Raw genomic sequence first — 27,697 nt, 5'->3', positions numbered from 1 at the left:
CAAATTTAAGATGAATAGAAAACTAAATATACTGAAATGTCTTAAACTGAAAAGAAAACAATGACCAAACTACAATACAGAAATATATATTACACAAATATGCTGTGTAATTTATGTTCTGATTAAAACAAGGACACTCGCCTTCAGTTATGAATAAAAACACAGATAATGCACTTTATCAAAATTCACCTAAACACTGCAAACAACTCTCCATGTCCCCTTAATGGGCGTCAAACAAAAGCACTATAACAAAAGTTACTCTCCTGCAGAGCCTTCCTGAGAAGCCATCCTGAGTGCAGGGAGCAGTGTTGGTCTGCTGTTTCGCTCCTGTACGAGTTATGCACATTTCGGCGACAAGAAAGGGACACACTAACAGTCCTGGGTGAGAGGTAAATACTTTTGAAATTTGAACCTGCTGGGAGTAGGTCTGCTCTTATCTTGCATGGCGGCTGGATTTTTGTGATGTCATGAGATATCGCTTATGCAAGATTTGACACATATGGACTTCTATTTGGCTCTAACCAGGTACGTAATGAGTTGATTCCTTAATCGTTTACCTTCCAGGCTGGACAGGGAGAGCCTGAGGCTGTTGTGCCTATACATCAGATTGGCAACTCTCAGAGCTCAGAGAGAGAAAATGTCTTACAGCGCTCTACTGGCAGCTCGGCAGTCCTGGGAGACATGGTGAGCCAAAACTAAAAGTGAAAATAAAAATTCAACACTGAAAAGGAAAATGTACTCACTATCATCAGTTCTTGCTTTTTGCCCTATGCACACTCTGTTTCAGCTATATATGCTGTCTGTCCCACATGTATCTGATTCAGGCCACATGTTAAGAGTCCCTGCAGAGCAGAGCAGGCAGCACTATGGCTACATGGTGAAGAGGAGGAGCAAAAGAAGGACTTTATCCCAGTATCACCACAGCAGGTATGGTAAATCTGCACACCCTGATTCTGACAGAATGACGTAACCTCATTTAAAAAAAAATTGTGAGTAAGATGTTTCTCGAGTAATGGCTTAAAGGAAAACACTACCGTAGTTTTATCAGCAGCAGATCAAAAACATTGGCCCTGTTACAGCAGGCAGTGCTGCAGTTGCTGGTGCTGACTCAGGAGCAGGAGAGGAAGCACCTGGTCAAGTTGGCAAACGGGGTCTCCATAGAGGATTTGCAAGAGCCGGGTTGCACAGTGCCTCCAAATAAGGGTATATGGATATTTTATTTCTTTTTCTGTTGCATGCTTGTCAGAAATGTTTTTCTTTTGTATCCCCCTCAATTGTATATCCCATCTTTCTTGTTTTCTGTTTCCTATGCAGATAGCCATCAGCAATCTGCTTTAAGAAATGGCTGTATAAAAAGACTTAGAGAAATCCATGCTGGCCTGCAGACATGCAATGGCACTCAGACCCCCTTAAAGCGAACAAACCTTCAGCCACAACTGCAGCCCCACAAAAGCAGTCAACCGGCAATGTGGTACCAACACCATCTGGAGGATTGTTCCCTGCTCCTTTTGACCCATCTGATGGAGCTCCAGGAAGTCCAAGCATCTGCATTACTGCCAGCACTGATGGACAAGGTGAGTCAAGACAACCACAACATCCAATCATAAGATTCAACAATTACAGCGACTCTTTTAATAAAGCACAGACTGTTCAAATAATGATGTGTGTCTGTTAGAGTGCACACAGTGTCCGAGCTCAGCGAGATGCATATGAATCAGAACTTCAAGCACAACGCTACATCAACCTGCTCCAGCTGATATCAGATGCCCCACTTAGCTCTATAATCCCTCCTTATCCAAACTTAACCGAAAATAGCATCAATGAGCAAATCACAGCTCTGTCCTGCTGCAGTGGACTGGTCGATGCTCAAAACAGCAGTGGTGGGCCAGCTGAAGCTCCGACGGTGGATTTAATCAGAAGGGCCAGCAGAGAACTAAATGTGATGCAAGCTGCAGAATGGACTGACGAAGAGGACATCTGTAAAGGTACTGCAAACACAAGCAAACCTGGACCAAACACTTACAGCTGCAATTACAACATATTGCTTTTCCCCCCAGGTTGTGGAGTGGTCATGGAGGACCTGCCCTACTTGGAGATCTTGTGTGTATCAGATGCAACAAGTCAGAGTCTCACCGCAGACCGAGGAGCCCAGGAAGAAGAAGTGGGCAGTCCAACAAAGAGCTCTCAGAGTTATGAGAAACAGGGCTCACTGATCACCCTCGCTTGGAGCAAACCACCAGAGGATGACACTGAGTATGAGGAAGGGGCTGCGGTCAGAGGCACAGGACAGAGCCAGGATGTACAACCAAATGACACAAGCAGTACAGCTGAACACACACCGTGTGAGGAGACGACTGGAGGAAGTGACAGAGAAGAGATGAAACCCACTCTGCTCCACTCTGATTCCACAGGTCATCCTAATGCACAGTCTGCAGACCAGCAGTGCAGCACAGTAGGACAGATATGATTTGTAAAGCAGACCATAAAACATTGTATCACTATGTCATGCATCTGATTTTTTTTACCCTTTTCATATCCTCATTATTTGGCCCTTCTTGGAGAGACCACTAGCTGATCAACCAGAGAAGGGACAATCTGAATGTGACCTGCATACACATGCTTTGGTAGCAGAGACCCTGCACGCTGCACAACCACATCTCTTGGTTGACCCTCCTGAGATCAAGCGGCGTGGTGGTGACATCTCCTCTGAACTGATGAAAGAGACTGCTAACGTGGACGGAGAAGTGCTTGAGGTCGAAACGTGTCCCACTGCAACAGAGTCGGAGCTGTGGGACCTGAGAGGCCCTGAACCCGCTCATGCTGAGGACCAGACATATAATACAGAAGCCACAGTAAGTTTGCTGATACATGGTTGTGCAACCAAGATCTGTGCTGAACATTTCCACATTATTCACTCATCTGCTGTTTCCTAATGTAAAGATTGACAGTAGCCCTGCAGAAAGGGAGGCAATGAGGGAATCCACACTGATGGAGAGAGAGCAAGCAAGAGAACCAGTCTCGGAAATGGAGAGAGAAATAACAATGCGCAACCTGGTGGACGTGCAGAGAAAGGTCGAACAGAGGCAGCAGAGAGATAGAGAGAGACAACTGCTGAGGGTGAGAGAAAGGTGTAGAAGCAGAGGAGGAATTTCACCCACTAGTATTCAGGTCATTGTTTGTGGGAGGCAGAGGTGACATGTCACTCTGACACGGTTTGTCCTTCAGGTTCGGGAGCGTCTGTCCATCATACAGAACAGAAAGGCAGAGGAAGACCTGCTTGGCCTGAAACACACAGACAGGCTAAGGCACCTCACAAAAGATCTACCACAGGTAAAATACTGTGTATTAAGGGAATCAGTCTACATAATTGTATCTATCATTGTATCACCATTACTATTGTGTTTTAGGAGGATAAGAACCAGCAGAAGACAGTTGTCAGAGAGCGACTGGAGCAGCTGAGAAGAGAGAGATCCCAAGTCATGCAGTCCAAGCGAGACAGGTAAGGCACAATCTTTAAAACGAAACAGGAAACACCAAAGTAAGGTTTACCTCCATCCCTTATGTTTCCTTTTTATCCTCTAGGAATACTGCAGGATTTAAGGAGCTCCTGGGTCCAGTAGCTCTCAACAGCAGTGAAACAGATGAGGGAGCAGACTGAGAAACTACAGCTGCTTGAATTCATGTGTAGTTTTAACAAAAGGGATTTTTAGTTGCTGTCAACACTGTCCAACGAAAGTGGGATTTTCTAATGATTTAAAATATGCCACATTGCTTATCAGATAATATTCTATATATAGGCTTACATAATAAGTGTTGTGAATGCAGGGTGTGCATATGCAATAAGACAAAAAAATTGAATTGACTGTTTATTATACAGTTATCATCTTGACAAACGTAAGCATCAACATTAACGTCATTTATCAATGACCCCCTTTAGTTGTGTACACAATATCCCCGTGGCCTTAATTACATACACAATAAGTCGCAGAGGTGCATGTTAACAGTTTACAGAGGTTCCATCAACTCCCCTTCATGTGAACATAACATATAGCGGCACTGTTGGCCATTACTCACTTGTAAAAGAAATAATGTGACTAGATGAAGGACACCGCTGTAGACTTAGAATGCACCTATGGACTGGGGCTATATTTATTTACAGATCTATCATGATAGGAATATTGTAACATGTCAAAGAATGTAAATTTGGCTAACAACTCTACGATGGGGAGATATGTATAATACAGAGGTTTGCTGCGGGGCCCAGTGGTTTTCCTGCAAGAGAAGAAGATCTCCTGGTTCTGGTGAATAGAGGGAGAATGTCTACATGGGGAAAGATTCTCAGCAAATAAACATTCTGTTTTGTCCCTCTTAAATTGCCCCCATTTAGTGTCCACTAACACTGCAGTCCAACACAAAGCAGGAATATCACTCTAATAAGCCAGAACATTCCACAGCCGCTCACACACGGAGCCGCTGCATTACACACACACATACAGTACATACAAAGTACACAAGTGTGTCCTCGATTCAAATCAAGAGTACGCAACTTAGGTTCAAGTTCTGTGGTCTCGAACACACTAACATTCAAACCAACAAAGACAAACAAGTTAAAATTCCAAACTAAGAAAACATGGTGCCTGGCTGACAGGCGTTTTACTCAGGGCTTTAATATCTTAGCAATGTGACGGATGGGGACTTCACAGAAACAGTTGCCTATTCAAAATATGACTGTTCACCTCAGAGGATGACTTGGAATAAACGTGCGGCTCTCAGCAGGCTGTGCAGAGGACACACTTTTAGGGCTGTAATTAGGTCAGCTCTCTTGATAGCAGGGCACTTTGATAGCAGTAACACATTGAAATTTAAACAGGTGTGGTGTCAGATCTCTCTGTGGTGTCCTATCCGGACTCTGGATCTACATGTGCAAGATCGTCAGCAAGAAAGCAGCATGCGCTTGTGTGTGATACACTAAACTACACCTTATACAAGAAAGTCAACAATATTTGCATTTTATACACTAGACTGGTGTTTCCCACAGTGAAAGGTAAAAGCAGAGGATGAAAACAGGGCTGTCCAAGTCAAGTTCATTCAGTGAACCTTCTTGCCAGAGGCTTTGATGAGCACTACTGTCCATAAACACAAAATGGTCATCACACGTCCAGCATATCTCTGACTTATGGGCACCATGGAACTGAGGAGGGTTGATATAAGTGTATATGTATTTGTGTACATCTCTTTTTCATGTGAATCATGAAAGGAGAGAAATCAACATGTATGCGTGTCAAGTCTTGAATGGTGTTAGCAATGGAACTCAAGAGATGTTCATGTATTTATGCGTTTGTGTGTGCGCAATGTGCATGTTTTTATGTATGAGTCCTATTGGTGTGCACACTGCACCCCTGGACCATGATGGCCCCCTTCCTCATCAGAACTATCATTGTAGGCCTCTCTCCTGGCTCCACTTCCTGACCCTTGACTCTTGTCAAATTCTGTCAGGTCAACTTCCTCTGCATCTGCTGCAATAACAGGATTCTCAGCACGAGCAGGCAGTAAGCACTCGAGTTCCTGTAAGAATAGAATTGAGTGAAAAAAATGATAATCATTCAAGCTTAATGGAGCTAAAATTGTGCACCGCGGGTTGTTTAACAATTGCGACTCACATTCAGTTTTTCGGGGCTAATCCAGTTGTTTTCGGGGAACTGGACATCAAACTTGATGTAAAGGTCTCCCTTCTCAAATGGGTTTCTGTACTGAGGCATTCCCTCTCCCTTCACCATTCGAATAGAACCTGCCAAACATCAACAAAATAGTGTAAAGGCATGCAGACACGATAGGAATCCTTAACCTTAAACTGTTTATTGTGATCAAAACAGAACTGTCAGGCAAAACTATGCTTTGACTATGTGGATCACTTTGCTTTTGGCATATTATGATGTGTTACCATAACAATTTAAAATGCTATTTAGGATTTGTTTTATACTTGCACAGTTAATAAGAAAACTAGTATTATATTATACTTTACCGGGTTTTAATTAACTGTTATGAAAATGTATGTGTATACGTAAGGTCTGGGGTTGTTGTTTTAAATTGTGTACGTAAACCTTAGTCAATGGTGTATTACAGACAACTTTAGTGTTTGTAACTAGTAAAACTAGTTGCAAATAACTTAATAGATGCAGTGAATATAAGAGCTATCATCTTTTGCACTTTAAAATGTCCATGAGAACAAAACAAAAAAAGGAGGTCTGTCACGACAGAGGTGGTTGGTGGTTGGAAGACTGGTTTACCTGGCTCGATGACTTTGCCAGGTGGATATTTGACGAGCAGCTGACGTCCATCAAGGTGAGCGACAGTCATCTGAAAGCCACACAGAGCCTCAACCAGACCAATACGTTGGACCATGTGAAGGTCACTGCCATCACGGCGGAATTCCTGATTTAGATCGACATCCAAATGTGTTAAGTGTCATAACAACAAATACATGTAGACATATCATCTTCCTAGCCATGATAATACAATGAACACAGCTAAACAATCAATAAAAGAAGCCACTTGTTTTCTTTACCTCATGTTCTTTCTCTTGCAGCACCAGCACTATGTCTCCTGGTTCGACTCCTGGTGCTTGGTCAGCTTCCCCAGAGAATGTGATCTTCTGTCCGTGTCTCATGCCTTTGTCCACATGCACCTCAAGAAGCTTCGTCTCCTTACACACCTTATGACCCTCGCACTTTCTGCAGCGGTCTTTCTCATTTATCACCTCACCTGCACAAGCACACGTGCACAGATTGGACAGTTTCAGAGTGCCGTTACGCTCGTTGTTGTACAATATCAGTGTCTTTTAAAAGTTTAGCCAGAGTGTGGGCATTTACGGAAATAATACCTTCTCCATTGCAGTCTGTGCAGACGGACTGCATCTGTTGGACCATCCCAGGGGCCAGCTGTCTAATCATGATTCTCATACCTCGTCCTCTGCATGCCACGCACTTCTGCACTGCTCCTGCCTTACCCCCCTGACTAAAAGGCAAACAGGAAAGCATCCTCATTGTTAACAGGAATGTATATCTAACAAAATGACTGTTATTCTGTCAGTGCTTTGAAAATATAGGGTGATGAAACATAAATGAAACATAAAAAGCAAACTCACCCATTACAGGCAGCACACAGCACATTCTTACTGAGCTGCAGTTTGGTGGTTTTGCCATTATAGAGGTCTTCAAGAGAAACTCTGCATTAAAAAAAAAGAGATATAACGTGTGCAACAACACAATATATTTGAACCACTAAACAGTATTTATGTAACACACTTACTTCAGAGGATGTACCATATCATCTCCTCTCCTCCTGCCTCCATTGCGTCCTCTGCCCTGTCCCCCCATGAACCCAAATAGTCCTCCGCCAAAAATGTGAGAGAAGATATCGTCCATGCCAGGCCCACCGCCTCCTCCCTCCCGTAGGCCCTGTTCTCCATAGCGGTCATAAAGCTCCTTCTTCTCTGGGTTTGTCAGTACCTCATATGCAAAACTGATCTCTTTAAACTGGAAAATGAGGAGAAAAAAAAGGTACAATCAGACAGCTTGACACAGTATAAAACAACTCAGAACATCACAGCAAAAAGGGTCAACTAGGTGTGTTTCTGATGAGCCTCTCTTACAAAGTAAAAAGAAACAAAAAGACAGTCTTGTCTTTCCTGTCACATTGCAGAATCTGAGATATTAAGTCATAGAGCAGTACGAATCAAACGCTGATGCAAATTTCGCTAGGGAAAAAAGCTGTTTCATATTCTGTACTCTGATCTGCAACTTACCTCTAAATCCTCAAAGAGTTGGGCTGTGTGATCATGATAAACTAAGTTGACATCATTTCTTGGTCCCAATTGTTGAATAATTGAGCTATTGCTGTTGGTGCTGTTGCTAACTACGGTGTTGCAGCTGTTACCGTGCTATGGTGCATCATACCTTGTCTCCAGCGTCAGGGTTCTTGTCAGGATGGTACTCTTTGGCCAATTTGCGGTAGGCCTGCAATGAACCAAAAATCTAAATGATCAGAAAAGGCTGTGTTTGCACCCTGAAGACAGTTCTGCTAGCAGATCACGACGTGTATTAACAGTCCTTACTAGCTAAGGGCTTGACTTGTGGGCCTGCTGTCAAAAACTCTCGCAAGAGCATCGCTGGCTTTAACATCTCAGACACTCAAGCGTAAAGACATTACATTTATGATCTTCTGGCAAATCTAAAAGCACTTAATTTTGACAGAAAAACGTTTTGAACGTCAATCACACTGTCAGTTGTTGCCATCACCCAGCATGTTTTAGTAGGAATAACAGCTGGAATGACTAACATTACGTTACATTAACTTTGGAGACGTAAGTTACATACACATTAAGTATAAAGTATCGTTAGCTAACGTTACACGACATAAGTCTAGTACCCACCACCACACAAGTGGAGCGTTATCTATAAACCTCAACTCACGACACATTTCAGTTTAGAGATACAATATGTTACACCAACGCCACTAACATACACATAGGTGTATTTCCTTGGTACTCTTTTCTAGATGAGCGGTTTAGTTGTCACTTGCTTCGTTACTTGGTGAAGGCTATTTACTGGAATGTATCATGGAACGTCAATAGCCCGGCAAGCTATCACACTCGTGGTCAACAGTGTATTTCTTGGTTTTTCGGGCAGGCTAATAACTCCATGCTTCAGAATCACGTAACGACAGAAACGATGAAAACGCACAATCATTGCTGATATTTTACAAACACCAATGAGTAGCTTTAATTGCCATAAAAAACGCCGCGCCATGAAGTACTGAACAGTTATCTATAGCTTAGCTTAGTTTACTGGCTAGGCTAGCTAATGCTGAGGATCCTTAGCTAGCGATAGCGCTCCTTAACCTAGCTCACGGTGCTTGTTTCTAGGCCAAAATTCACTGGTGACCTCTCTCTCTCTCTCTCTCTCTCTCTCTCTCTCTCTCTCTTTATTTTGTTCTTAATAAACACATCTCCAGTTCGTTTGACAGAGTAACGTATTTACCTTTTTTAGTTCATTTTCAGAGGAAGATGGTGAAACTCCGAGGATGTCGTATAGCTTAGTGTCCACAACGTTCGACATGATGCTAACCGGCTATACCGAGAGACCTTCTGCGGAGGTTCAGCTGAGAGAGGAGCCGACGCAACAATCACCGGTTGGGGCTGCCCAGGGTTGCCAGATACTCCACGACAAACCCCCACTCGGAAACAGATGTCACTAAACAGCATCCATAGAATTAATGCAGAAAAACATTTAACTAAAAACAAATTTGTCCACTGACTACCAGAAATTGCATTTGCATCTAGATAATGTGGGATAGTGGTGAGAGGGAGGGAGGAAGGTTACACTACACTGTCTGAAGTTTAAACATCCTCTTTGAGTGAATTTGGCTTTTTAAATATATCCCCAAATCTTGACGTTTCCATATGAAGAAAAGGAACATTTAGCTGAAGTGGTTAAAAGCCCAATCCATGGGGGACACTGAAGGTCTATGTTTTAGGACATTTTAAGCATCACTCGATATTTACCTTCAGAAAACTGTGACCCATTAGGTTATATCTGGTGTCGGTCAGTCTCTTAAGGTACATCACAACCCCTTCTATGATCAAGAACATAAAGCCCCTGTTTTCTGCTTGCAATTTCTAATTACTGGTTAATATAGCTATATAACTTCTTATATACAGTCTATGTATATATCAACCACCCTGAGGTGAATAGGTGTCACTAGTTGTTATTTATTAAAAGCTGTCAAAGCCAATCTCTACTGGTGGTTATACTGCAGCAGATTTTTCAAATAGAGCCTTTGGTTAAGAATGCACAATTTTCTGCAGAAATTGAAGGGCAAATGAAATACATAATCTTAAAGTAGTGGGGGGAAAGTGACAAAGTACATGAACTCAAATACAGTTTAAAGTACTTGTTCTTTACTTGAGTATTACTTTATACCTCTATTCCACCATATTTCAGAGAAAATATTGCACTTTTTAACTCAACATCTAATTCAAAGCGATAATCAGTAGTTACTTTTACATACAAAACATATGATCAGTTTATAAAATATTATGCATTATTTTAGATTAAACTACCGTAAATAATTTAAAGCTGTTCGAATTATACACACTTCAACCAACAACCAGTGCTGCTTAAATGTTTCGGGGGCGTTTTACCTTTGATACGTTAAGTGCATTATGTTGCCAATACATTATTCTTCTTTCAATTGCACTTGAGTATTTCAACATTGTAGGATTGCTTATTTTTACTTATCTGAATACTTCTTCCACCATTGACCTATATGGAGACATAGAGTACCTGAACTCTGTTTTGTTTTTAGGTTTGCCTGGAAGGGATTCTTAGCACTACATTTAATATTCTGTACAGCTCCACAGTAATGCTGCAGATGCACATATGGTAAAATAATAGATGTGCAGACCTGTAGCTGGACACAGGGTCAGCATGGGGGATCAGAGTCACTACACAGGGTATCCTCTGTACACCAGATGAACAAGTTACAGCATTTTGTTTTTAGTTATATCTTTTACTAGGGCTTCATTTAAACCTTACTTGAGTTGCACACTTTCATTATCTGCCTGGTTTTGTTAATGTTGCAAGTAAATGTGTAAATATTCAACATTCGGTCCCTAGGCATTACAGCAAAAACTCTGAGGTCAGAAAGTGAGGGACAGTCCCTTAACACTGCCAGGTGTCCATGGCATGGCCAGAGACCAATTATTGTAATAGTGAAATGTTTTTATAATTATTTTGATCTCATTGCACCTTCCTTGCCACAATTTGAGAGTTATAAATCTGAATATTTTGCTGCAGTATCAGCCAGCTCCTGACAGCATTTTTTCAGGGTGACCTCATATAAATACGGAGTAGGTCTTGTGTTTACACATTTGATGGACAGTTGAACTTTTGATTACGTTTTTAGGTATCCGCCATTTTGATTTCCAAATCTGACATATTTGTTTTTGATGCCTGCCTGCTGAAACATAATTTGGACAGTGTCGATACCACAGGTCAACACAGACGACGCTCCGTGAAGCTGCGGCAGTGTAAATGACATTGCAACCGGGAAAAGGACCTTTTCTTCACGCTAACAAATGGTGATCTATGGGCCTCCGGGTGACCTGAGAGCCAAACTCAGCCGATTTACTGTTCAACTTTTGGATGACGACTGATACGAAGATGGATACATGGTAATAATCGCTTGTCTTTTGGGAGAAACCGATGTAACGGTAACCTAACGTAAACGTGGTGCGAGTGGTCGTAAGGATGGTGACGCTAGGTTGCTGAATCAGAAGGACACCGTCACGCAGCCGTGATACACAACTGACCGATGTTAGCATCTGAGCTATCGTTTGCCACCAGTAACGTTACCGTATTAAAATTGTTTGATAACGTTAGCAACATGATTAAGATATTGCTAGCGGGCTGGTTTACGACATGCATGCAAGGTAAGTGAAAGGCACCGTCGTTATAAACACTGTAAACGCACTGGTAGGTTATCTCCTGTTGCCAATCTCTGACTTGGCATTAAGTTAAGAGAGCTGTCTGGATAAGATTAGTGACGCTAAATTAACCATACTTTACGCAATATACCATGCTATCCGTTGATGGCTAGCATTAGCTAGCTGTCACCAGCTGATGTTAGGACGAGAGGAAAGGCCCGTTAAAGCTGATCATGGCTGTGCTGCTGTATGACATTTAAAATACATTTCTGATTTAGCTATAAGGAGGAATTCATGAAGTGCTTCGTCTGAACACCTGTTTGTTTAGCCTTGTTTATTGTTGTTGTTGTTGTTGTTTATACCAGCGAACTCGGAGATCGTTATTGTGATACAGTCAATTTGAATGGTGCGTGGAAATTAGCAAGTTATGTTAAAACCTAATTGTACACTGTAAATATATTACACACGTTCTACTGTGTGAATGCTGACTTTGCGGTATCCGAAGATATACATTTTCAAGGGGATCCTTATCCACAATTTAGACGAATACGCTGGATACGTTATGCAGCGTGTTTATCATAATAATCGACTGTTTTGTCCAATGGATGAAGGCTTGAATCACAGGCTGTTAAGATGGATTCTTTACTGTATCCGTGGTCTGCTTTGAGTCAGAGGGTGTAAGTTTAAGATCCCTCCCTTCTAGGCATTGGCCAGTGACAGCTCTTGTCTGTCCCCAAACAGAGTTCAACTGTCATTATCACCACAAATAATGACAAATGTGTAGTAACATCTGCAGAGGATTTGTTTTGTACAGCATTATTCTTACTCCAGTCATGATTTACTCCTGTAAGTAAATGTGTGAGGCCATTCTCAAAGCAAGCTGGGTAATGTCAATACTCTGATCTGCAGCACCAACTCAATTACAGATGCATTGCTTCCTGCTCCCTCCAGAGAGGAGTGCAAGCCTAGTCACGGCACTTACGCTGACTTAAATTCTTCTGCTAACTGTAAGGATGCGATGTAGCTCTTTCTGGAAATGATTCTGTAACATTTGTTGTTTCTTATTTTGTCATTACCAGCTTGATGCCAATATCTCCTGGGTTTGAGTGTCTGACTGAAGTGGGTGTGTTTGTGTCTTCATTGTGTGAATTTGCTGATGCTGACTGATGTCCAGGCCATGCAATGTCAATAAGGCAAATGGCTGTTTAGCAAGATCTGACTGAGGGTACTGCTCCTTGTCCATATGTAAGAGCATGCATTATATTACATCACACAGTTAATTGTTCAGCACACAGGTAAAAATAGTGTGATTAACTTGTACGCTCAACGGATCACCATGTCCCATCCTCTTTTGATCAACAGCTAAGTGTGTGTGCCGGTGACGTCAGCCATGTTTTGGAAATTTGACTTGCACACATCTTCTCACCTGGAGGCTTTACTGGACAAGGAGGATGTCACGCTCATTGAGCTCATGGAGGAGGAAGATGTGTTGCAGGAGTGCAAGGCACAGAACAGGAGGTCTGTAAATTGTCCATTGGTGCGTTTATATACTGCGTATCTGCAGCATGTTATGATATTATTGCATTTGACTGTCCAGTAAGACCTTTGGTTGCTAACTGGTGCTGCTTTTCTGATCATTGTGGATTTGTAGACTTCTCCTGTTTGTGTGCCAGGACCAGTGCATGCAGGACCTGGTCCGAATGATTACTACAGAGCCCCCTACTGGTGTAGAGGAGACAAAGCGCTTCAAGTAGGTGGTTGTGCAGAATATGCTGATGTGGCGTACTGTATCCAGGAAAAGATGTGTTCTGCTGGTGCTGCACTACATCATATCTTACCTGCCATTTTTTTAAGTAAAAATGAGAGTTCAATTGGGCTCAGATTAGTGAAAACAAATGGTTGTTGATCCAGCTATTTAAACAAACCATTGATCATGCATTGTACATATAAAACTACTTGATTGCCTGTTGGACAACAATCTGTGGAAATCAGGAAAACCCTGTTCCTGTTTCTTTACAGTTATTTATAATTTGGTTTTGTTTCATCTTAGTTTTACTTCAAGGTGTGTTCTCTTCATTTATTGCAGATATCCAAATATAGCATGTGAGCTTTTGACATGTGATGTGGGAGTGATCAATGATAAGCTGGGTAATGAGGAGCCTCTGCTGGAAACTCTGTATGCCTTCCTGGAGCAGCCGTCCCCACTTAACCCCCTCCTGGCATCCTTCTTTAGCAAGACAATTGGGAACCTCATCACACGAAAGACAGAGCAGGTAACACACCCCTTTACATATGCCGCCCCAATATGTTACATTTTTTGCTACTCAAATCACTGAAAAATTGCATTTTAAAATATTGCACAGCATGTTTTTTTTGTTGCAGAAACAATATCCCATTTGCTCAAGATATATCTTTTTTTCTATTTTAGAAATAAGCCCAAGTACAACTTTTGAAAGCAAGGTCGCATGTACTTTTCTTAATTTTAAGCTGGACACCGATTTTCAGTTTAGTATCATTTTTGTTTCCTCTGCTCTCTGTTGTGTTCAGGTGATTAGTTTCCTGCGACGAAAAGAGGGATTCCTTTCCTTGGTACTGAAGCATATTGACACATCAGCCATGATGGATGTGCTCCTGAGGCTTATCAGCTGTGTTGAGCCACCCCCTCTTAGGCTCGAGACACTTATTGTATGAGACAAATGGACCCACATTCACACCATACCTTTACACATTACACACTGACATTGTTTGCACTTATAATGTGATATTTTCTCGACAGTGGCTGAATGAAGACAAGCTGGCCCAGAGGCTCATCGAGCTCATTCACCCTGAGAGAGATGAAGAGGTAGAAGTAGAAATATTTTTATATTAATGATTAACTAATATCTTTGCTAAAACGTACTATCACTAGCACACAGACTCTTGACAATTTGCAGGACAGAATGTTCATGTGTGTGTATTTGGGTTTTTTCTCTTCCAGAGGCAGTCCAATGCATCTCAGACTTTGTGCGACATCATTCGTTTGAGCAGAGACCAGGCCAATCAGCTCCAAGAGATTTCCCAGCCTGACCCTTTGCTGACTGTGCTGGAGTCGTAAGTCGGACAGATTTACACACACAAACCCGTTTGCTCTCTTTCTACAGGATGTGGAGACAATGACAGACTCCGTTCTGTTTCCACAGGCAAGAGTGTGTGGAGCAGTTGCTGCAGAATATGTTCTCAGCCAAAAGTACTGAGAGCTGTATCATCAATGGAATTCAAGTTATTCTCACATTACTGGAAATCAGGAGGCCTGTGTGAGTGTGAGAGTTTTAAGCAGTTTAAAACTGTTTATGAATAATACTATCTAGTTATACTATCAAAGGATCCATAATGTCATTTTTCATTTGGCCCTTCTCCTGGTCAAGTTAGTCACATCTCCTTTTTTCCTGTTTTTCATACATTTTGTCTGTTTGAATATCAGGGTGGATGGTGTAATGGATGCTCAGGGGTTTGAGAGAAGTTACACTGTTAACAGCAGCATTTTGTTGGCCATCCAACCACACCTGATACATTTCCACCAGCTACTTCTGGAGCCACCCAAGGTATGTAAACAAAGATATAATCATCTTTTGTTTGTTTGTTTTGTTTTGTTTGTTCTGTTTGTCTCTGCCCTATGTAAAGCGTCTTTGGGTACTTAGAAAAGCGCTATATAAAATGAAAGTATTATTATTATTATTATTATTATTATCTATAGGTTCTTCATTTTAGCTGTTGTAGTATTAGACCACATGCTGCTCATGATAAATACATATAATGATGGCTATCAATAGAAAAATCAGAGATCCCTTGCACACCAGTATAATTCAGTTCCAGACAATATGGAAAGCAATGGAAATTCATCAAGCTCTTTCACTTGCAGAGAGTGAGAGCATACTATAAATATCAGGCATGCCCCTTTCTTAAAAAGTGATGTCTGATGCTCTGCCATTTAGATAGATAGATAGATAGATAGATAGATAGATGTATACTTTATTTATCCCCAGGGGGAAATTTGTTTGCAGCAGCATTTAGATACAGTAGTTGCACCTGTATAACACAACTCTGCTACACCTTTAAACGTTTGTTCTCCAAATTCCTCCATCTGTGTGCTTTTAGCGGAATCCCATGCTGACTTCTCTGGGCGTGCTAGAGGAACCACTAGGGAACACACGTCTGCACGTAGCCAGACTGGTGGCCTCTCTGCTGTATACCAGCTCTGCTAGCCACGCGGTAGTAGCACAGGAACTCTGCCGACTCAATACAATGGACCTGCTTCTGGTGAGATGTGCAAACACGCTGCATTTTTATCCCAATGATGAGAAAGTAATGCATGTTAAATGTCCCATCGAAAAAAACCTTCCTTTTTTTCAGGACTTGTTCTTCAAGTATACATGGAACAACTTCCTGCACCTCCAAGTGGAGCTCTGTGTTGCTGCCATCCTGCGGCCCTGTGCCCATGAAATGAGACTTCAGCCTGGCTTGGGATCCCAGGAAAAGTCCAATCCTCATCAGGATGCCTCACAGGAGCAAGCTTTGACTGATACCCCTTCTGAACCTTCAGCCACCCCTGAAAACTCTGCACATAATCTAATGGTGACTCATGTAGGTTTCTCTGCTTGTGTTTGAAGCTAGAGGCTTGATTTACATTTAATCTGCTGGAACGTAGATTTAACACAATTTATTGACTCTCTCTCTATTTTTGTCTCTTTCAAGTTGTTTCAGCACTGCCACCTTGTCCAGAGGATTCTGGAGGCTTGGGAAGAGAATGATAAAATACAGTAAGGATCTTAATGGCACAATGTTGTTCTTGCTAACAGGCAGCAGCTGCCTATAATGGGGTGTGTGGTACCTCTGTGTTCAGGTCAGAAGGTGGTATGAGAAAAGGGTACATGGGACATCTGACCAGAATTGCCAACACAGTAGTCCACAACCTGGAGAAGGGCCCAGTTCACACACAGATTAGTAGTCTCATTACAGGTGAGTGTGGACATGTGCACTCACTTTCCTATGTGAAAGAAATACACAATTGCCAATCTACTGGAATAATGCTTTCTCAATGCTGCTGTTCTTGTGTTTTTGGATGTAGAGCTGCCAGAGGACTACAGAGGGCGCTGGGAAACCTTTGTGGATCAGACCCTGTCGGAGACTAATAGGAAGAACACCATAGACCTGGTAAAGACACACACATGCTCATCTCGTCTGTAATAACGCACACACTCAAACTTCAAATTTGCGGTGTTTTTTTTCAATGTCCAGATTGGCACTGGAAACCCACGCCCTTCCTCAGAGGATGATATGGAGAGCCCCTTCCCAAAAGAACTGACACTACAGCAGGTAGACATACATAGGCACACACCAGTGACGTGCGGTGAGGTTGGTGGCTGGTGAGGCACTGACACTACATAAGTCAGATTTACAAATATATGAACCCAATAGAGAAGTTTAAATCACCATTCAATTGTCAGCTTGCACATTGACTACTGGTTGTTTTTCATATTTCATATCAGCATTCTTTACACACACATAGGTAAGGTACATATTTGATTCCACCGGGAGCGTTTCAGAAGCGGAGCGCTCACGTGAGATTCTGCAATAATCTGTGTAACAACACGGATGTATAAAGAGAACAACAAACACATAAAAGGTTACTTTACTGTCCGACGTTGAATTGCTGTTGATTTGGTCATATTTCCTTGTTTTTTGAGACATGTTTAAGCTTAGATATTGAATCTTACATTTTTGTGGTCAAAGCAAAATATAAGAAGAAGAAGAGAAGTGTAGAAGAAGAGCAACGACAGAACAAGCATAAACCCGACCCGTGGGCTCTCGCACGCCCTCTTCTTTGAGGCAGAGTAGTGTTTGCCCCTCTGTGCTTTTTCACTGCAGTTTAATGTCAGATCAGCAACACTAAATATGTTCAACACAGACGTGAAATACATTACCTATTCTATGTAAAGAAAGGACATAAAATAAAAGTGTCTACAAATATTACAGTGGTGACAAACAATGAGAAAGCAAAAGACACGCGCTCAACCCAGTTAGTGAGGGATTCACAGTCTGAGGTGAAGAACAGCTCGTCGCTGCCTCACCTCACGTGTCTCCTCTCTGTTTGAACAGGACATGCGCTAATTCAGAGATTTTGATTATAAAAATGCTTGAAATTATTGAAATCATACAGAAATTACATTTATAGCACAGATCAGTAGAGAAATATTAATATTTATTTTATTTTAGCATTATTTGTTTTTTACTTTACTTCATGATGGCAGGTGAGGCTCTGCATCACCTGCCTCCCCTGACCGCACGTCCCTGGCACACACGCACAAAACATATTGACGGACTCTGTTATCACAGATCATAATCTAATTCAAATTATAATGTGTGTTTTAGGCCTTTTCAGACTACCAGATCCAGCAGATGACGGCTAACTTTGTGGATCAGTTTGGCTTCAATGATGAGGAGTTTACTGATCATGACGACAGTATTGGGTAAATTAAATGACATTCTTCTCTGTGTGACAGTGAGCTACTGTTATTGTGTGTCAGTTGAGTGATTTCTACTGTTCCGGCAGAGCAACGTTTGACCGAATTGCTGAGATCAATATCAACATTGATGCAGGGCAGGACAATGTGAGTTATTTTATGTAATAAATGTATTCACACATTTGTTTTATAAAGTTGTATTTCTGTAATGCTTTTGGGCTGTAAATGTCTTTGTCAATTCTTAAAGATGCATTCATGAATTGTAGGGATACACAGCCACACAATTCCGGTTTAAGGTTTAGCCATATCCTAGCATTTGCTATGATGCATTATGAATCTTGATGTACACTGATTAAACTAAACACATCTACCGTGTCCACCTGTCCTGCAGGCTAATACAGCTGTGTTTGAGACCTGTTCCAAGGAAAGGATTCAGCCCTTTGACGATGATGAAGAGGACATTTGGGAGGAGAAAGAGATACAATTTTCAGCACAAACCAAGTCCCGTAACAGGTAGACACACAGCAATAATTACTGATGAGCCATGCTCTGGATTTTATTTCAGCATTATGCTTGACATTTTTAATTATTATGTGAATTAATTGTCAAAAATGTTTTGTGTGATTCAAGATTTGGTGGGTCACGATCATCCCAGAACCCAGCAGCCAGTAAAGACTGTGATAGGACAGCAGCTTCTGGCACTGAGGCCTCTGACAGAGCAGCAGACTCTGACTCCGAGGAGGGAGAGAATCCAAAAGAGGACCTGGATCCTTTCTCAAGCCAGGGCCAGACCGATGGAACAAAGAGTGAGAAATATTGTATTCTGTAGTGATGCATAATGGTTTTGCCCATATGTGAGGGCTAAAGCAGGGTTTGAGCATGTGTCTCATGGTATTCAGGCACCGGCTGGATAGCAGACTTCGGGGAGGTGAACTCAAAGGCTCCTGCAGCAGGAGTGGGCTTTTCTGCCTGGGACACTCCAGACTCCAAACCAGCTGCCACAGAGGCGGAGGAGAAAGGATGGGCCAAGTTCACTGACTTCCAGCCTTTCTGTTGGTGAGTCTGAGTGTGGTCTAAATATGAGGAGTTTATTTGAGAGATTGCATCTGAAAACTTTGTTTTGATAAAACTATTGTGGTAAAATACTACTAATAAGTTTGCATCACCCTTTCAGTAATTACAAAACTACACATTAAGGCAAAAAAAAGAAATTGTGGTAATGGTTAAATGAGAATATATTTGAAGAAAAGCCCCAGCATGTATTTACAGCTTGAAGTTAAACATTTTAAATATTGGTTGTACCAGTTGTTTTTTTGTTTGTTTGTTAAATAGTTAAAAATATATATTTTTGCACAAGCAACATAGATACACACTATAATGGGGACAGGTTCAACCTTAAATTTCAATGCATGTGTGTCTGCAGTTTATTGGCTGTACTGTGTTTCCTGCAGGTTTACTTATCTATGTTACTTATGTCCTCAGCTCTGAAACAGGCCCTAGATGCAGCTCTCCTGTGGACTCGGAGCTCAGCGGACCAGGCAACACCAAACCGAACCAGAACCGTAAGTTGCTGCAGCTCGGCAAATTAACTCAGTGACTTGTTTTATTTTTATTTATTTTTTAAACGTTTTTTAATAAGATAAATTGACAATTGCAAATACAAATGTGATACCATAATGAACTTTTCATTCTATTATTAGAATGAATATAGTCAAAGGATAAACAGTCAAACAGTTCATTGGACACATTAACATACTCACTGCAAAAATAATGTGACCATATGTGGCCCAGAACACCTCCAAATATGATCTGAGCAATCAGATCTCAATGTGTCTTCAATGTGTCTTGGGTGCATTCACACCTGTACTTAGAGCTGTCTACTTGTGTTCGGATCACACAAGATGTGCATGTTAATGCCAGGTCTGCACAGGGCTTTAGAGTCATATCACTAAAACCTATATGCATGTGGCAGCTCATTACTACTGCCTCTCAATCTCTTACCTCTCCAGGGAAATGAGCCTACATCCATTGTAAAGTCAGATATTTCTTCCCTCTTCTTCGCTTTCTGCAGCGTGTGTGTGGAGTGTGTGTGTGGCGAGAAAAGCTCCACTGGTAGCGTCGGACAGCTCTTCCTCCAGCAGCTCAGACAGTGATGAGGAAGAGGGAAAGACGGAGTCTTCAACCAGCGAGACGGTCACCACAGAAACCATCACCACCGGGGCTGGAAAGGAGACCATTCGGCTCACCGTGGATGCCAAAAATGAAAGGGCAGTCTTTAGCAGGTAGACACACACAAGTGACGTGCAGCTGCCTTGTCTTGATTGTTGCAGCGTGTCCCCCTTCCCCCAGTGTACTTTCAAGTGTTTTTATAGAGCTCTTCCCCCTCACCCCAAAAAAAAATATCTTTTTCCTGAACAGTTGTACCTCCACCTTCTCTGTTTTTCTTCTGATATTGCCCTCCTCCTGTCTGTTCCCTCCTTTCCCATCTCCCTTTGACTCCAGAGTATTCAGACCAGCAGTCAGACGGTATGTTGTGCTTAAGGTCCTTTGCTCTGGAGTGTTCCTGAAGTTGTATGAAGGATTTAAAAGGCCATCATAAGCACTTATGTGCCACGTTTATTTATTTTTTGCTTGTTGCATTTAACAGGATGTGATAACAACAATTACTCGCCATAAATCAGGACCAGCCTAATTCATCACAAGAATATACTAACTCACAGCTGGTGGCTTGTAGAGAACCTACAGGACCTCTGTCCCTATGCAAGGCTCATCCCATGTTCTCAACATAACTCTATAGTTCCTGATGATGACCCCAAGCACGCAACTGTCCACGCAACATTAACAGCAATCAAACAGTGGCCTGTTATCCTATGAAATTACACCAAAAGATGAGATCAATGTATGACAACTCTTTGGTTTTATGATACCGATTATTCTGGTCTCAGTCATAACATAAATATAAGTTTGTATGATTTGTTTTCATTCAGTGCACCCACACTACTAACAGTATGTCAGATAGCATGCTGTGAACAGAAGTTGCTACCGATCCAGCACATCAACATTCTAACAAAACAATACATTAGTAGGTTACTAACAAACAGTGCAACTACAAGCATGCTACAATTCAATATATCCTACATGGAATCTGAGGGTAATTAGCTTAGCACAAACCTTAGCCACTTTCATGTTGGTCGGTCACAGCCAGCTGTATGTTGGCAGTAACAGGTGAGTAGATTCATGCGTTGCTGTACGCGCTGGGCATGGTAATGATGGTATTACATTACATGGTAATGACCAGTGCGGACAGCTGAAAGCAGCAACTCTGGTGAAATTTAGCCAATTTAGCAGAAAGTAGCATCTGCAGTTTGTTCCTTACGTTATGAGTTCAGGTGACAATCCCTGGCTATGACCCTAGTTGTTTTTTTTGCAGCGAAGCAGTTAAGGTGCCAGTAGAAGGACTCTCCATCAAAGACAAGGAGAAAGGCAACAAGAAAGAACACAAAAAGGGAAAGAAACATGGAGACTGTCCCAACCCAACTACCGCCAGTCCAACTAACCAATCGGCTGCTGTCACACAGTAAGTAAGTAAGTAAGTAAGTAAGTAAGTGTGTGTGTGTGTGTGTGTGTGTGTGTGTGTGTGTGTGTGTGTGTGTGTGTGTGTGTGTGCGCGTGCGTGCACAACGCATCATATTCCTGGAATTGTTTCTATTCCACCAGCTCGTAACGTGACGGTTTATAAAAGGATAACAATAAATACAACGGTAAAGGGAAAAGTCGGCACCTTTTTGTGTGGATGTCCAATCAGTGCTGAGAGTCAATGTTCACTGAAGAAGTAAATTCCCCAATGCATGCTTTATTGACAGAGAAAGTTGATTTCTCCTGCTGCGGAGATGTGCCAGCTGTGCCTATGTGTACCAGGATGCATTGCGTGCGAGCGACGAGTTTACTACGTCTGATAAATAAAATAAACAAAATGCTAATGAAGGAAATATTATTGAACCGTAACAGAAAAATACAACCATACACCTTCTGAGTTCAAGTTTCTCTTTTACGTCGAACTAAGACAGGCTTAATTGCCTTTTTAACTCAACATAAAATGCACTTTATTAATCTAGATAGAAACAAAATACAATTCGCCAAACCCATCTTTTTATTCTTTGTTTTGAATGCCTCCGCACCAACGACAGCTTTGGCTGGATGCAATATGTTTTTGGGTTGTCCTTCCAGTCCATTTTTGAGAATACAATATATATATATATTTTGTAATAATAATTTTCCTCAAACGTCCACTTGGACTCGAGGATGAACTGATGACAAATTGAACAGATGTGGATGTAAGATGCAACATGACTGGTTGGTGGAGACATACTAATGTGAGGCGGTAATCCTAGTTTCCCTCTCTTTACAAGAGATGTTACTGGTTTGTTTAACTGTAATTTAATTTAATAAGGTTATAACCAACATTTTGTTCACCTGCATTATAAGGGTGGTGGCAGAATTTTTATTGATCAAAATCTTATTGGATAAAACCAAACTTCTCTTAATTTTTCTTTCTGTTTTTTATCATGTTCATAAATTTGTCATGTTTTTTTGTTTTTTTTTACTTGCAGAGAGATGCAGCCATCTGCTAATGGACCGGCCTAACGATGCAGCAAAGGCACACACACACACACACACACACACACACACACACACACACACACACACACACACACACACACACACACACACACATGCTCCATACCTTTCCATTCAACACACAGCAATGCCAGCTTTGCTTCATGTTAGCAGCCCTCATTTGCCCTTTTTGTGTCCGAAGAATGGTAGCTGCTCAGTGTTGAGGTCAAACAGCCCTTAACAGTATGTTTGCTGGGTAATACACATCTACACGTAGGTACATTGATCTCTTTTGCACCTTTATGACTATAGTATAAATAGTATAACTGAACTCAAGGACGAAGTAACTTTTGAACCTCTTCAAAGAGGAATGTATGTTTTACAGAACATTTCATCGTACTACACACCCAAAGCCAAATTCTGTAACCTATGAACTACTTCAGAATGTGATTTTCCCATTAATTTAAGAGAGTGACAACACTCTTCCCTGTTTTGATGAGCAGAGGTTTTGATGAGCAGAGGTCTCACTGAGTGTTTGAATGCCAGCTGTGGCACTTTAAGAAAACAAATACCGTAGTCTGAAATTTGACCTTTTCATTAAATCCAGCATCAAATTTCAGATTGTTTGAGCATGTCTGCTCTCCGGGCATTAAATCACAAACCAGAGGTTTTTTTTCTATTGGAGCATTTGACTGTTTACACTTTAGTAAAGAAAACTGTATTCAAATAATTAGCCAAGATTACAAGATGCTTGCCAAGATGCTTGCAAAGCTAGCTGCCATTTTCTCATCAGCATTTCATGCCAGGCAGACATTTTATTAGTATAAATGTGTGTGATAATTTGGCTTTTTTTTTATACATGCTACTAAAATCATTTCCCAATACAAGTAAGATTTATTTGCTTTGATCATGCAAAACATCAACGCTCTCTTTTTTAAATTTTTTTTTTTTATTTGGAGCCTCAGATTTGGGATCGGCATGTGTCACCTCCATGTTGAAAAGTGTGTGTTGTATCCATGTGTGAAGGCATGTGTGTGTATGTGTGTTTGAGCTCTGTCTGAGGTACAGAGTGCATTCTCAGGTCAAAGGAGAGTTATGCGGCTACAAAGAAAGCACACCTGTGTAACATTCACACATACATACAGTGCTGTACACACATGTATACACAACTAAATCCTGACACGCGTGCAAAAAAATTACAGTGATGTCCACATACCAATTCATATCACCCTCTGAGCTGTTTAAATGTAATATTGTGAAATTTGAACATGTATTAGGTTGTGGCTATTCTTGGTAATATGTAAACGTAATATAAATATAAACAGTATATATAAACATTATATCTATTTTTGGAATAAATCCAATGTATGGAAATGCGGTTGTTTGCAGGTTGCAGTGTGTGTGTGTGTGTGTGTGTGTGTGTGTGTGTGTGTGTGTGTGTGTGTGTGTGTGTGTGTGTGTGTGTGTGTGTGTGTGTGTGCGTGTGTGCGTGCGTGCGTGTGTGCGTGCGTTGTACTGTTGAAATGAGGCAATAATGATGTGTGTGTTTCAGTTAATACCCCAGCATCAGTTCATGTTGCTCTGCTACTTGCTTCCTACATAGAGGTTGCGTGAGAGTGAGCGTGTATTTTAGAGTTGGTAGTCTGTGGTTTCTCGTCCTCATTATTTTCCTAAAGAATAATGCTGCTTTAGAGCTTGGGTCTTATTTTCATTCAGTTTTAAACAAAATACCAGGTTAACCAATTTTATTAGGAAGAGAAAACGCTGGTGGACATTGAAATAACAAAACTACTGCTTCAACCTATAATAATAGTAATAATAATAATAATAATATTATTATCATCATCATATTATTTGTGTGCACATACTTTTCCTATGTAATGATGGATTATTATCAACTACAGCTGAACAAATTTGTTGATTAATGTAATAGTTAATCTGCAGAAAAATATTGGGCAACAATGCTAATCATTTAGTCATTAAGTAATTTTTCAGGGAAAATGTCCCAGTTTCCCAATTTGGATCTTTTCTTTGTCTAATGTTACAATTAACTTTAGGTTTTGGACTGTTGGTCAGACTTTAAGAAATTATGATGGATATTTTTCACTTTTTTTGATAATGGAAATACTCGTCTGTGGCAGCCATGCTATCAACACTTTGAGAGAACACACATTCACGTTTGCCAAGTAAAGTTGACTTCATATTATTAACAGTATACCTTGTTGAGCACAATCTAATCATAACTGATAGAAATCAGGACAAAAGCAAGACCCACGTTGTTATAAACCAGAATTATTCTTTAGGTTTGTGTGTGCCAGACAGTTACGCTTTACTTTATCTTTCTCCTTGTCGCTCTCTTTCTCAGGGCAGGAGTTGACTTTAATTGCATATATGCCTATGAAACGATTTCCATAGATTGTTGTATTTATTTAAAAAGCACTTTTTCAAGAAGCACTTTTGGTTTGTATTTGGTGGTGCCAAGCACCATCACATTATTCCCCACTCAAAGAGGTGGGAATGTTTGACTTGAACGAGTGAATTGTGTAGATACTTTAGAATACTTTTTTCTTCAATGCTTTCTGCCAAAGTGTGTCTTCCCACCAGTGTTACAACTGGCTTTCATATCTGTGAAGTAGCCTCCATTCTTGCAATGGTGTCACAGGTCTAGATTAATCAAAACCAGTCTTTGTTTGAGCCCTCTCATTTGTTTTCCATCATGTGATGGAGTTATCAACAGTAAGAGAGAGGATGCCACATGTCAAAGAAAGACTTGGAAGATTCATCTTAGACCACAGATATTTTGCTTTTATCTGTTCAACACTTTGAAGTGTTTGAAGTGGAGCTGTGTAGAGTAAGCATTGGTTTAAGTCAGGGTTAGAGGAGAAAAACAGGGCTTTTTATTTTGTCAGGGTGTGTACAGGTCCGGATTTTCATCCCATCTTTCTCCAAACCTAAGCACTGCGTCTGACCCTTACGTTGTGTTTTTGGTGTGTCTCCTTCACCTTGAGTGGGCTGCGTGTGCAGTGTAGCTACGGGTACGGTGTGATGTTTTGCATAATGGCATGAGGTACAATACAGTCATCTTTAAGTGCCATTAAGTTTGCACATTAGCCTCATTGACCTCATTGGGTGTGTGCTGTATTGTACAGTGTATGCCCAAAACTTTAATTAAGAGACAAAGGGTGTTAAATTGTTACTTCATCCCAGTGTCTGTTCTAAGGCCATTTCAAAGTTAAAATCTTCCTCGCATTATAGCTTATTGTGTAGGTGAGTGTGTGCGAAAGGCGGCTGTGTTGTAAAATTGCTTCTTTTTTTTTTTTTTTTGTAAAGTGGACTGATGCTGGTGTTTTGTTTTTGTTTTTTTCTTTTCATTTAGGGAGTAATGTGTCTGTTTCCTGTTGTCAATTTTGCTTGTACATTCAGATATGAACCTAATAAATATGTCAGACCAAGAAGAAGCATGAGCCTGTGTTTGTCTCACATGTAAAGCCTGTTATAATAAAAACACTATTGTACAAACAGAGAGAGAGAGAGAGCAGGACTTGGTCTATGGAGGCGCACAGATGTTTACCTTAGGGGCAGGTAAGCTAATGTATTATGTTGCCTACCGCGCCTCACACTGACAATTAATGCTACACCATCTCCCCGCAGTGCAAACATAAACTTTCCTGTCACATAGATCTTAACTGTGCTGTGAGCTGGAATGAGTTCATGTAACAGTGGGGGAGGAGCTAAACTCCCTTCTTTTGTGTTCATACACTTCACATATTCACTTTTTGTTTAGCTTGGAGTCCTATATGTCCTTGCCCATTTGCTGAGGGTGTGTGTTGTCTCTTGGCTCTGATACATTGTGCATGTCATCACATTCCTCTAAAGTTTACAAGCACAGATACTGAACACACCTGCTGCTGCTCCGGCTTCTCTTTCTACTCCTCTCCCTGCCTTACTGTCAACTTCCACAGAGAAAAAAAAATGTACACACATTTTAGTTTGCCATCTGCACCTCCCTGCTCTCTGTGTAGAGTGAGTGCATACATGTGGAGAAGTGCGTGTGTGCGTGCAGTGGGTGGAAAGGGGAAGAAGGCGGAGTTGTGTTTTGTACTTTATTGGGTTGTGGAGAAACCTGCCTGTCTGCTCAGAGCTGGGAGAGGAGGAGCCTGTGGGGTGTGGGACTCCAGACAAAGGAGACATATACTCTCTGACACTGGATCACTGGAGCGAAAGAAGACGCACAGGAGACAATCCTCAACTCCTGGACCACTTTCTTTTTTTGTGTGTTTTGGAAAACTTTGTGTTTTTTTTGTGTTTGTCAGCTGTATGGATTCATTTGTGAGTTGAGAGATGTTTGTGCTGGAGTAGTGGTTCCCATATGCTGCCTGTGGCGTGTAGAAGTGTGTGCGTTAGTATGTTTGGGATGGAAAAGTGGGGCAACCAACACCTCTGCTCTTAGCTTCACGCCATGGGGGGTTGTCATAGTTACCCCTCGGCTACGAAGGCAGACAGTCAGACTCTTCAGCCTTGTGACATCAGCAGTGAGAAACTGTAAGTTGTATTTCTTTCTCTTAACTATCTTCATCAGCGTTACACTTGTACTCATGGTTCAGTTTCCTATCTGGAAATACGTTTTTTTGCATTTGCTGTTCCATCTTTTTATAGTCGCCATTATACTCTAGTACTCTGACTGAACTTATATTAACATACAGGAAAGCAAGATGTTATTATAGTAATGGATAGTGTGGAGTCAACATGACTGGAAAGCTGGCCACACATGGTTTACTCAGGAATGTTCTCCAGATAAAGTTGTGTGTGTGTGTGTGTGTGTGTGTGTGTGTGTGTGTGTGTGTGTTACATATTTGTCTGATGGCATCAGTTGAGGTGGATTCCTCTTACAGCTTGAACACATGTTGAGAAGTATTTTGAACCAAGATGAGGAAAGACTGTTGTTTATTTTAAAGGTTTTTTTGGGCCTTTTTATGCCTTTTTTGGGTAGGACAGTGTTAGATATACAAAAGGGGGAGAGAGGGGGGATGACGTGCAGCAAAGGGTTGGATTTTGAACCCGGGCCGGAACGGTAAGGATTAGGCTACCAGGCCGC

At 41.3% G+C, this 27,697-nt stretch overlaps 4 protein-coding genes across 11 annotated transcripts in view; 3 read left to right on the top strand and 1 right to left on the bottom strand.

The window, feature by feature from the left end:
- The first annotated feature begins 370 nt into the window (after positions 1-370).
- Positions 371-3,861, top strand: LOC137881227 (uncharacterized). Its single transcript, XM_068723053.1, has 12 exons — positions 371-389; positions 526-684; positions 825-927; positions 1,083-1,203; positions 1,315-1,574; positions 1,676-1,985; positions 2,058-2,452; positions 2,562-2,852; positions 2,941-3,117; positions 3,226-3,330; positions 3,408-3,499; positions 3,583-3,861. The coding sequence occupies exons 2-12, from the start codon at positions 638-640 to the stop codon at positions 3,656-3,658; spliced, it is 1,977 nt and encodes a 658-aa protein (XP_068579154.1). The 5' UTR covers positions 371-389; positions 526-637; the 3' UTR covers positions 3,659-3,861.
- Positions 3,854-9,183, bottom strand: dnaja2b (DnaJ heat shock protein family (Hsp40) member A2b). Its single transcript, XM_068723054.1, has 9 exons — positions 9,039-9,183; positions 7,956-8,015; positions 7,309-7,535; positions 7,145-7,225; positions 6,881-7,014; positions 6,566-6,762; positions 6,288-6,432; positions 5,661-5,788; positions 3,854-5,565 (listed from the first exon to the last, which is right to left on the bottom strand). The coding sequence occupies exons 1-9, from the start codon at positions 9,114-9,116 to the stop codon at positions 5,377-5,379; spliced, it is 1,239 nt and encodes a 412-aa protein (XP_068579155.1). The 5' UTR covers positions 9,117-9,183; the 3' UTR covers positions 3,854-5,376.
- Positions 9,184-10,979: 1,796 nt separating this feature from the next.
- Positions 10,980-26,127, top strand: ppp6r2b (protein phosphatase 6, regulatory subunit 2b). Of its 8 annotated transcripts, none has more exons than XM_068722583.1 (26): positions 10,980-11,233; positions 12,660-12,730; positions 12,848-13,003; positions 13,137-13,235; positions 13,572-13,758; positions 14,033-14,170; positions 14,262-14,327; positions 14,463-14,575; positions 14,665-14,778; positions 14,946-15,066; positions 15,620-15,781; positions 15,875-16,105; positions 16,217-16,281; positions 16,365-16,480; positions 16,590-16,675; positions 16,760-16,837; positions 17,894-17,991; positions 18,075-18,132; positions 18,377-18,498; positions 18,616-18,791; positions 18,885-19,041; positions 19,468-19,547; positions 20,057-20,267; positions 20,488-20,511; positions 21,416-21,562; positions 22,596-26,127. In XM_068722583.1, the coding sequence occupies exons 3-26, from the start codon at positions 12,876-12,878 to the stop codon at positions 22,627-22,629; spliced, it is 2,811 nt and encodes a 936-aa protein (XP_068578684.1). In that variant the 5' UTR covers positions 10,980-11,233; positions 12,660-12,730; positions 12,848-12,875; the 3' UTR covers positions 22,630-26,127. The 8 variants fall into 8 exon arrangements, with proteins under 8 accessions (XP_068578684.1, XP_068578681.1, XP_068578686.1 ...); XM_068722580.1 differs by having other exon boundaries at positions 12,565-12,730; XM_068722584.1 differs by lacking the exon at positions 10,980-11,233 and adding an exon at positions 11,341-11,491.
- A 607-nt stretch (positions 26,128-26,734) lies between these two features.
- LOC137881626 (MOB kinase activator 2) overlaps positions 26,735-27,697 on the top strand; it is a 4,428-nt gene continuing 3,465 nt past the window's right edge. The window contains exon 1 of the mRNA XM_068723639.1: positions 26,735-27,144. Coding sequence (XP_068579740.1) covers positions 27,062-27,144 — 83 coding nt within the window. The 5' untranslated portion in view covers positions 26,735-27,061. The remainder of the gene's footprint in view (positions 27,145-27,697) is intronic.

Source organism: Cebidichthys violaceus, unplaced genomic scaffold (assembly GCF_023349555.1).
Source record: "Cebidichthys violaceus isolate CVI_PGR_0920_01 unplaced genomic scaffold, fCebVio1.0.p SCAF_3, whole genome shotgun sequence".
NCBI classification, from domain to species: domain Eukaryota; kingdom Metazoa; phylum Chordata; class Actinopteri; order Perciformes; family Stichaeidae; genus Cebidichthys; species Cebidichthys violaceus.
The sequence above is the reverse complement of the archived record's forward strand: the minus strand, read 5'-3'. Positions and strand labels throughout refer to the sequence as shown.